General features: G+C 42.3%; 1 protein-coding gene across 5 annotated transcripts in view; it reads right to left on the bottom strand.

The window, feature by feature from the left end:
- Positions 1–10,731, bottom strand: part of LRRC1 (leucine rich repeat containing 1) — a 132,834-nt gene that overhangs the window by 20,682 nt on the left and 101,421 nt on the right. For all 5 annotated transcript variants that reach the window (XM_032340275.1, XM_032340276.1, XM_032340277.1 and 2 more), the window contains 6 exons: positions 6,901–6,957; positions 6,562–6,625; positions 6,109–6,183; positions 4,115–4,259; positions 1,608–1,726; positions 8–91 (listed from right to left, as the gene is read on the bottom strand). In XM_032340275.1, coding sequence (XP_032196166.1) covers positions 8–91; positions 1,608–1,726; positions 4,115–4,259; positions 6,109–6,183; positions 6,562–6,625; positions 6,901–6,957 — 544 coding nt within the window. The remainder of the gene's footprint in view (positions 1–7; positions 92–1,607; positions 1,727–4,114; positions 4,260–6,108; positions 6,184–6,561; positions 6,626–6,900; positions 6,958–10,731) is intronic.

Raw genomic sequence — 10,731 nt, 5'->3', positions numbered from 1 at the left:
CACATACCTCTTTTGGTAAAGACACTAATTTATTTCTGTCTGCATTCAAGTTGCTCAACTTCTTAAGTTTTCCAATGCTCTTAGGTAAAGTCTGTTAAAACAACATTTTAATTATTAATTTAATACATTTTTTAACATGACTCACAGTAAAACAGATCTTTTCAAGGATTTAAAGAATATAATCTCATCCACTAAGAGACATATCTGTATATCGGATAGGTCAAAGCTCACTGGGAAGATGTAAAATTAAATATTCTATATTTTTGTTAAAACTAGAGTATGTTTCAATGAAATGGAGTCAAAGGCATGGGCCTGGAAACAGAGAAACACCTAGTAAAGAGGTAATGCTCTTCAACCTAAGTAAGAATTTGCACCTCAAGATTCATCATTCATTGCCTGCACTTTTGAGAACCACACTGGGAGAATGGCTGGGAGAACCGGAATCCAAAGTGGGGTGCTGTGAAGCTGGCAGAAGGGTAGGTGGCATGAAGACAGGAGCAAGGCAAGCAGGGCTGGAGGGTCGGGTACGCAAAGCACTCTAGGAACCAGGTCGGACCCTGGTGGCGGGGAGAGTTTCAACACTCTGCTAGAAGCCAGGGGTGAATGTTAGTTTACCTCTGTAATGATAAATATCTGTAAGCCTAAAACCATAAACTAGCATCAGAAGATTTGGGTACTTCCACAATACCGACCAGAGGAGGATGCCCACACTGCCCGAGGAGAGATGTGGCTTGGCTCCTGCACCAGCTCCGTGTCCTACCCACTCGTGCTATTTTTCTGCTCTTTCCACCTAAAGAGCCTTGCTTATTGTTTTTATAAAGAAAGAAGAAAAGAGAAGAGGAAAAGGAGCAGGGAGAGTAAGGTAGGAAACAGAGTGACAAAATGAAAGAGCAAGGTAGGAACGTAAGCTGAAGCAAACATAGCTGCTACAAGACAAGGAAGAGAGGAGGAAGAGAGGATACAGTGATCAGTGAGGGCCTGAGGAAAGCAGAGAAAGCAGCAGGAAGGGAGGAGCAACAGAGATCCACTGTCATCCTGCTCATCCGGATCCCCCCAGCACCACGACCAGGTGGCTGACACCAAAGCTTTGCCCTTGGGAGGATGGGGAAGTCCAGCCCAAGAATGGACACCTGCAGCCACTGCCACCCCCAATTACCAGGGTGGGGTAAGATCTCAGTTCCAACCTCAGCCCCCAAAGAGTACTCATTCCCCTGCCCCTATTCCCACCAAGGCTTTTCTCAGCCAAACACCACTTTCTCCCCTTCTCTCTCTTTCCATCTGCTCGAAGAACCCTAGGAAGGTTGCCCCCGGTGGACCTCGGACACCATGGTGGAGGCATCAGCACAACCACTGATGGGCTTACCCCTACCCCTCACTGGACACCTCTGTCAGTGGAGCCTAACTACCATTCTCTTCACTGAAGCAGGTTAAAAGCCAGTTGTCTTTATGCCCTGCATTTGCTTTGAAGTCCCTTTTTAGGTGTAAGAAATAAGAAAATTTCCACACAGTCCACCCCAATTATGAGTAAGTAGAACCTACCCTGATAAGTCTTTCTGATAGAGAAACCACACGACACATATCCATTTGAATGTGCACCCCACACTCACCAGGAGCCGGTTTTCTGTAAGAACTAATTCAGTGAGGCTTTCACAGTCCCCAACTGCTTCAGGCAGCTGTGTGAGTCTGTTCTGATCCACCTTTAAGATCGACAATTTCTTTAGTTTTCCTGTAAAAGCATTATTTCAGCTCATTAGTTACAACTGTCTTCCTAATCATTATTTGGTATCTCTTATCTGCTGTTCTTTTTGTTTTAAATAGTTACTTTTTTTTTTCCCTCACCCAGCTTTTCACATTATGAAACCACATCTTTCTCATTTAGATCACTAAAGGTGGAGAGTTAGTTTTATTGGAACATCAAAAACAGCTAGCAATCAGAAAAAAATCATTTTAAAAGTCACTACATAAAAAATTGTATCAAAGCCAGAAACTTTATAGAAAAACAAATAACTAGCTCTTGACAGATCTTTAAGGACAGGAAATGTTTCATGTATAAAGAAGAGAGATTTTCATCTTACTCCAAGAAGCATCCTCACTGAAAACAAAAAATAAAGTGTGGTTTATTTTATCACCTGGAGTGAAAGTGACTTGGTGAAGACTTCTGAAATGAATGGCTCTAAAGATACAGAATAAAATCGAAACCTTTGAAATGCCACATGAAGAACTGAGTGTATTTCACTCAGGGCAGAAAGGGTGGATTTTCTGGTGGTGCCCGCAGGCCATGGAAAACAGGAATGGGGTGAGCCCAGCTTCCTCAATGTCCCCACTGAGTGAAGAAAATCTCCAGTCTTTTGGATTCTCATTTTCAACCATAATTCAAGGAATAATCCTACAAAACAGATAGCCTTCAATATCTACTGAGAGAGGCTGGCATGGGGACACTGTCCCCAGGAAAATCAGAAAATGGTCTCTATCTTAAAGGAAATGTAAAACTGAAGAAAAAATGTTGAAAAAATTAACTTGCTTTGTGTGTTTTCACACAGCAGGGCAGGAGAACTAAGAGAGTCATAAGTTCTTTGTTTAGCCTAGTCAATAACCTACTAACACTGTTTCCAGAGAGCTTCCACCTGTCCTCACTGGCAGGAGAGGCCTTCTCCACAGGACAGGGCACACTGAATTGAATCAAAAGATCTCCGTGCAACTGAGGAGTCTCCTTAACAGTATTACTGGCAGGGCACCCGGGTGGCTCAGTGGGTTAAGCCTCTGCCTTCGGCTCAGGTCATGATCTCAGGGTCCTGGGACTGAACCCTGCATGGGGGCTCTCTGCTCAGCGGGGAGCCTGCTTCCCCCTCTCTCTCTGTCTGCTGCTCTGCCTACTTGTGATCTCTCCCTGTCAAATGAATAAATAAAATCTTAAAAACAAAACAAAACAAAAACAAAATGGTATTACTGGCAAGTGGTGTTGCCGCCTCTCCCTGAACACTTCAAGTTACAGGGAGCTCATCCCTTCACTAAGCAGCCCAGACTAATTTGTAACCAATATTTCATTTATATCCTTCCCCTATAGCTGTCTGAACTAGAAGATGCAGTAACAAATCGACTTCTCTTCTATAGGACGGCCTCTCAAATGCTTGAGGTCAGCCATTTCACACTTCCTACTTCCTATGCCTAGCAACAAAACGTCCCCAGTTGCTACAACTGTTTTTGGATACCAAGTATCATTCTCACCAACCCATCTCTACCTGGACTCAAAATCCCCATCAATTTCCCGCCCCGGCCGAACCAAAAGACAACGTCTGTGTTCCTCCCCGGTTGTTATGATCAGATACTGCTTTCATCTTGACCAAACACCAGAAAGGAAGTGGTTCTCTGTCCTAGAGCTTCTTCAACTACTGAAAATCCTTCAGAAACCTGCTTTGATATTTTGAATAAAAGCTAAACAAAGGTCAAAGACAGCAACACTTTGTTAACTATGTGGTTAAACATAGTTTCTTACAACCTCTAAGTGGCTTCGCAATGGTGGAGCTCTCGGTCCATGTCTGTTTATACCTTCGGAGTTTATTTTCTCACACAGGACTGAATGCCTTTAGGATAAAGGAAATGTCTGAACTTACTGATTTTAAAGGAAATGACAGACAATGGCTAAAGGAAAAGACTATTCTCGACGTATGAGAAAAGGATCAACTCAAACACACCATTCCTCCCTAGGTCATGTGGTGAGGTCAGAGTCACTTTCTCATTAACTACTTAGGATGCTCACATAAAAATTTCAGAGTTTTATTTTTGAGACTGTTCCCATGCCTGAAACTTATCTATTATTCAGACTAATCTCTACTGAAAACAATGGAGACAAGATACGGAAGAGACAGAGGAGTCAACATTTAGAAGTAATCATACCTATAACTGCTACCGGAAACAGGATGACAGAAATACTTGCCTATCAAGAAACTTCAAGTACATTAAATGTTCTCTGCATTCCTTCTTTAAGAACAAATAAATGATACTAAAGGAGCCACATCGCCAGCCTCTGAGGGTGGTGACCAAAGGATCAGAGTGATCTCCAAAGGCCTGAAACAACAGCCAGCACCTTTAGTAGGGAATTACTTTCTGTACTTACCGATGCCATCTGGAATCACTTCTAGTAAGTTCTGGGAAATGACTAAATCCGTTAATGAAGTCAGGCCACTGATTTCTTCAGGAAGTCTTTCCAACCTATTTTCAGAGACATCTAAGCACAGTAGGTTCTTCAGATTTCCTATTTCCTACATCAGTGACACAAAAAAGAGATTCATGCTTCAACCTGCCACAGTACAGAGGAATTTCTTACAGTGATTTTTCAGTCAAATCCCAAAGTTGTCCCGAGGATGTTTCTTTAGCGTTTATCTATATGAGAAGGCTGGAGTAAATTTCCAGACCCCTTTCCAATGAAAACGGGAAGCTGTAAAAATCACAGACATGGCTCTGGGAGGGATGCCAAACCCTCCAACTTCAGGCAGGCAAGGAATCATTCTCACGTAACAGATGAAGAGACTGGCACCAAGAGAGAACAAATGACTCTATGGTTACATAATTTAAAAAAAGGGAGTCTCGAATCCAGTTCCTCAGGTTTTGGAATCAATCACTTCAATAAGCAACTCATACTTCAGGGTGACCCTGAGATTTTCTGTTAAGAAACAATCTGTGGGCGCCTGGGTGGCTCAGTGGGTTAATCCTCTGCCTTCGGCTCAGGTCATGATCTCAGAGTCCTGGGATTGAGTCCTGCATCAGGCTCTCTGCTCGGCAGGGAGGCTGCTTCCTCCTCTCTCTCTCTGCCTGCCTCTCTGCCTGCTTGTGATCTCTGTCTGTCAAATAAATAAAATCTTAAAAAAAAAAAAAAAAAAGAAACCATCTGTACACACACACACACTCTCTCTCTCTCTCTCTCTTCTCCCATCATGCCCCAGAGCTGGTGTATTACTTTCCTGATAACCCCGTGGTATTTTTATTCCCCATCCTGTGACTCCGAAAATAATGAGAATTCTCCCAACCAGGATTTCTCCTAATTTCCTAGAGAAATCTAGGTATTAATCAGACCTTCACCACATCAGTTGCTAATCTGTCTCCTTTCTCCAAATGCAGCCAAGACCTCAGAGAGAGACTGCAATTATCTCCTTCCTTCCCTTGGCTGTGAGTGAGGTCCTCATACTTTCAGTGCTGTAACTACATCCAGAACATGCTACGAGTGCTTCCTCCTGGAGTTCGACCTCCTGCATCAACACGGCCTTTCTCACCTACAGCACATGGCACCATCACACCTGCTTCAGCCCACTGAGCAGACACCTGACCATCTGATCTGCTTTAAACTAGGGGCACCTAGGCCATCAGAAAATACACCCGGACTTTAAAGACTGGCTATAAGGTATATCAAAGAATGAAATTCAGGAATAGTTAGAGAAAAATTGAGTAAGAGGAAAACGCTTGTTTTTTTAATTGTTGGGTTTGTTGGCTTATGTTTCTCTGTCATTTTACCAGAAGGCAAGTCTGCTTACAAAAGGACTCCACGAGATGACTATGTACCTAGAAGTCTGTGCAGACTCTAATTCATTTGGAACACGGTTCTCACATTTGATAGGAGTTGGAAAAACCTTAACACTATGACAAAACAGCTAAAACATAAGCAGTATTTGCAAAAATCGTGACATAAGAGCTTTTAACATTTCTGTTACATCAACTATTACAGAACAGAATGTGGTCACAATCATCCCAAAGCACTTGGCACATCACAGACTGTCAGAAATGGACACCATCTAAGACTCAGGAGTCCTCACAATTTACAAAGTTGCTGGGCTTGAAGTAAGCCACATGGGGAGCAAGGATGAAATAAAATACAGACTTCACCAACTAAAGGATGTATTTTCTATCTTTAGAAATTGCGGGTTGAGGCTTTCAATTTTTCTGTGGCAATGTAGCATGATGAATGCTTAATATATGTTACCAAATGTGCTTTTTCAACCAATGTTTTTGGTTTCAAGATCCCCATTATAGAAAATTTCACATAGAAGCAGGGAATACATGAGTGGTGCCTGTGGTTGTTTTATAATTTGGGGGAAACAATGTAAAATCACCACTTACCTGAGGTAATTCTGATAGCTGATTTCCATCCAACCAGAGATCCTTTAGATGTAAGAGAGCTCCAATTGATTCTGGCTAAAACAACAAAAAACAATGCTATGGTAACAAAGTTCCAATGTTGAGTCTTCCACTAAGAAAGAATCCCAATTCAACAGTTAATAAATGGGTACTATAGAGGATGTCTGTTGGGACTTTTCCAATACAAGTCCCCCATCCTAAAAGCACTCCCAGTGCTCTCCAAGAATGCTGGTGATTTCCATTTATGCCCGTCATCTCTAGTCCTGACCCCCCCCACCCCTACATCATAATTCTTAACATGTATGAACTGAAGCACATTCTCTCATGTTGCCAAGCTATATCTGTGAAAATACACCCCTATAGATTTCCCCTAAAATACATTTTGATGACACATAGGGACAAAATTAAATCTAAATCTCTTCGATACAGACTTACCAAATTATATATTTCATTGTTTCCTAAATCAAGTTCTTCTAGTCTCCGCAGCTGGGTAAGAGAACTATTAAAAAAAAGAAGAAGGAACTCTTAGAGAGTACTTAGAAATGCTGAGCAACATGGTATTCCTCACTTGGATTCATTTCCAAAAACATTCAAACTGCATGGTTCTAAGAATTACCAAGGAAAAACTATTAAGGGAAGGCTGGCATCTCCCAAACTTTCCAAAAGACACAGAATCTCTTTTTGACAAAGTACTGTAGTACTTTTTTTTTTTTTTAAATACTTGAAGAAATTCATGTAGTACAAAATCCCCTCTTGTTTTGCCCAGAGACTCACTCAGGAAGATATGTAAGAAGATTCTCTCTCAGTTCCAGGGAAGCCAGGTTATAAAGACTAGAAATGAACAAGAGGAAAAAAACATAAGGAAAATTCCTGAGATTCTTCTTCCCATTCTCCCCTTCATAATATACTCCACAAATAGCAATTCTTAATAAAACCTCATCACTTCCTCCCAGGAGAAAAATATGTATAACCACTACCTCATTAAAAACAACATACTATCTACCTCCTCAGTTTTAATATTAAAATAAAAAGAGAAGCATCATCAATGTAAAGCACCCTTATTTAAATACTTGTACAGTTGATATGTGAAAATAAGTCAGTAGTCCTTAAACCACTGCTTGGAAACAAGATAGAAGCCAACTGTATGCTTCCAGACTTTAGAATGTCAAATATGTGCAGGTACCATAAAAAACAGTAATGCCTTTAATCTCACAAAGATCAGAGCTCTTCTTCCAAACACCAGTGAGAGACCAACCATGTTTGAAAGTAGTAGGCATCTCAGTCCAGAGGGTCCACATGCTGTACCTAAGATCACAAATTCTAGGGATGCCTGGGTGGCTCAGTCGTTAAGTGTCTGCCTTCGGCTCAGGTCATGATGCCAGAGTCCTGGGATGGAGTCCTGCATCAGACTCCCTGCTCAGTGGGGCTTCTGCTTCTCCCTCTGCCTCTGTCCCCCTCTGTTCCTTGCTCATGCTCCCTGGCTCTCTCTCGCTCTTTCTCTCTCCCAAAAACACATAAAATCTTAAAAAAAAAAAAAAGACCACAAATTCGCAGAGTACCTGGAAGCAACAGTATGGAAATAATGGCCATTTAAATGCATTAAGGACACCTCACGTGGTGCCCAGAACACAAGACCGATTCAATAAATGGGAGCGGTAATGTTTGTTTCATTCCTATGGAACACTACAGTAGCATGCTTTTCTGCAGATTCTGTTGCCTCTCGGGTGTAATCCATGCCTATCAGGAGCACAAGGAAAGGAGACAGATGTTTTCCCAGGACACTAATGATCTGGGTGGAAGCTTCATATGCAGTGGCAGCTCTGCCTCACCAGAAACCTCACATGCCCAGGGGACGTCAGCACGGGCACGCATTACTGATTCGGAAGGTAACAGATTCATCTATTACTCCACCAGGTGCTGTACTAAGCTCTGCACCAATCCCAAACTCAAGGTTTTGCTTGTATCACCACAGTAATGTTCAAATTTGGAGGATTTTTACCATGTAAGCACACAGAACACAAGGAGTCAAACTATTATCCCAACACTCTAATCTGCCTTAATCTTCCATTCTCCTTCCAACATAAAAGCCAGAACCAAAGCTGGTTTCATAACATCAGAAAATGTAAATCTGATTTGCACAAACAATATATATACACATGTGAAGACTGTTTCCTGGAAAATGTATCTTAACTTGATGAAATGCACAAATTCTGCATCTCCTCCAATTTTAGAAAACAATACTTTTCACAATTAAGGCAGAAGCAAACAAAACTCTTCAGAACATATTTTTTTAAAAAAATCAAAATCCCTGCTAACAATTATGAATTTAATGCTGACATTCTTAAGAAAAAAGGAAGGCCAAAGTTGCAGCAATGTAGCTCTACCTTGGGTGGGCCATGCATTCACACAGAAGACAGAAGAATGGGAAGGAGAGGGAGTTGAGAAGGAATTACCTGGCGTCTATTTCAAAAAGCAACCTGTACACGAGGGTGACAAGTAAACACTGCACTGCTTTGCTTTCAGCTTTGGTGTAAACCCTGGCCAGTTTCACTGGGGAGGTAGTAACCTTTAGCTATTTTCACATTCATATTTTAACAATCACTGATGAAATTGTAATTTTATCTGTTCAACATTCATTGCTTTCACATCAATTTTGACGCATGAAAGGCACACACTAATAAAAGAAGGAAAAAGTCCTTGCTTCACAAACCTTACTGGCAGGCATCACTGAATGCCCTCTTTAAAAGTGGTCTTCCTGGGGTGCCTGGGTGGCTCAGTCATTCATGATCCCAGGGTGCTGGAAAGGAGTCCTGCATGGGGTTCCCTGCTTAAAGAGGAGCCTGCTTCTCCCTCTGCCTCTTCCCCTTCCCTGCTCATGCTCTCTCTCTCTAACAAATAAACAAAATCTTTAAAAAATAAAATAAAATAGGGGCACCGGGGTGGCTCAGTGGGTTAAGCCTCTGCCTTCGGCTCAGGTCATGATCCCAGGGTCCCGGGATCGAGCCCCGCATCAGGCTCTCTGCTCAGCGGGAAGCCTGCTTCCTCCTCTCTCTCTGCCTGCCTCTCTGCCTACTTGTGATCTCTCTGTCAAATAAATAAATAAAATCTTAAAAAATAAAATAAAATAAAATAACAATAAAAGCAGTTTTCTGCAGGCCTTGATGCGGAGCATCGTCCTGAGGCCTCCCGCCTGACCTGGACCACCTGACCACTCTCTCTGGCATGGCATACAGCTCCTCACACACATCACACTCTCTCATACTATTGATTAGTAACGACCCAGCTGGGTGATGACAGGCCAAGGACACAATTAGGAATGGGGTGCTTTGTGTAAATTCCATTAGGAAGGGCCAAAAGCACAATCCAAGTCTGGTGGGAAGCCAAAACTCCTGCCCTCACCCCACACTGCCTTGAGGCATCTCAGGGGCCCTCTATTCTCTGGAATCTCTTAATAATTTCGATTTTAAAAGCAGCTATCAATCTGGGGCAAATATGTCAGTCTTACCTTCTTAACCGCACCAAGGACACAAGCACTAGCATAAACACAGGTTTATGTCATTTTAAAAACAGGGTACACATTTTTAAATTATCTTTACATTTTCTCTTGAGGGTAAAAGGCACAGGCCACAGTTACTAAAAGCAATAATGCTTGAGCAAAAATACTGCAAAAATGCCCGCAGACTTCCAACATTCTGCAAGTTAGCAGAACTTGCTAATGACCTGTTACAGTCAACGCACGGTTCCCACCACCACCATGCTAACACCCAAGTAAGCAGAACATCCTGTTAAGCAAAAAAGTTCTGATTCCAAAACTTCTTAGTTTCTACTGTTTGGAGGCCTTGGGGGGAATGAGAATGTATGGGTGTTACAACAACAAAAAAACAGCTTATTTTTGTAACTTTTCAAAATTCAACAATTAATTTAAAACAAAGTCTTTAAAATAAGAGCTTTTCTGAGGCAATACTTCCCCTAACTTTAAACTATTTAAAATGAAGGAACTCAAGCATTCCATCAGGCTGCGTGGACCCAGTGGCCAAATGTTACTCTGAGAAGAGTACATGGGGTCGGGCAGGGCGCAGGGGGTAGGGCCCGGCCCTGGCTCCACTCCTGGCTTGTCCCTCACTAAGTAGCTGCTGGACTGCCCAGCTCAGGTGCTACCCCAACCTACCCTAAAATAAAGATAATCATATCTACTATGGCAATTAGGGCAAACTACTTCCATTTTCCCATCAAGTCAAGACAGTGTTGCCCCTTATTTCCTTGAGACAGACCACAGCCCTGTGCAGTCAGGTACCTTCTAAGTGGGCCTGTCCTGCTACATGACACTCTACATCATAGGAGTCATCCCCGCTACGGAAGACTCCCTGAAGTGCAGCTCCCAGAGACAGTGAGCTGCTGGCCCTGGCCAACTTGTAGAAAGATACAAGTTGCACAGTCCCAGAGCAAGTATAGAATCCTGCCAGCCCTGTCCAAATATTCTACTAACAGCTTACATAAAAGGAGATCTGCCTGAATGCAGATTTAGACCAGAGAAATTAATATAAAATGGAATAACTAAATGAATGAACAAATGATCTCCCTTCGTCTTTCAGAATACAGCATGCA

Source organism: Mustela erminea, chromosome 4 (genome assembly GCF_009829155.1).
Source record: "Mustela erminea isolate mMusErm1 chromosome 4, mMusErm1.Pri, whole genome shotgun sequence".
Taxonomy (NCBI): domain Eukaryota; kingdom Metazoa; phylum Chordata; class Mammalia; order Carnivora; family Mustelidae; genus Mustela; species Mustela erminea.
Note: the sequence above shows the minus strand (reverse complement) of the source record. Positions and strands in the feature narration are given on the sequence as shown.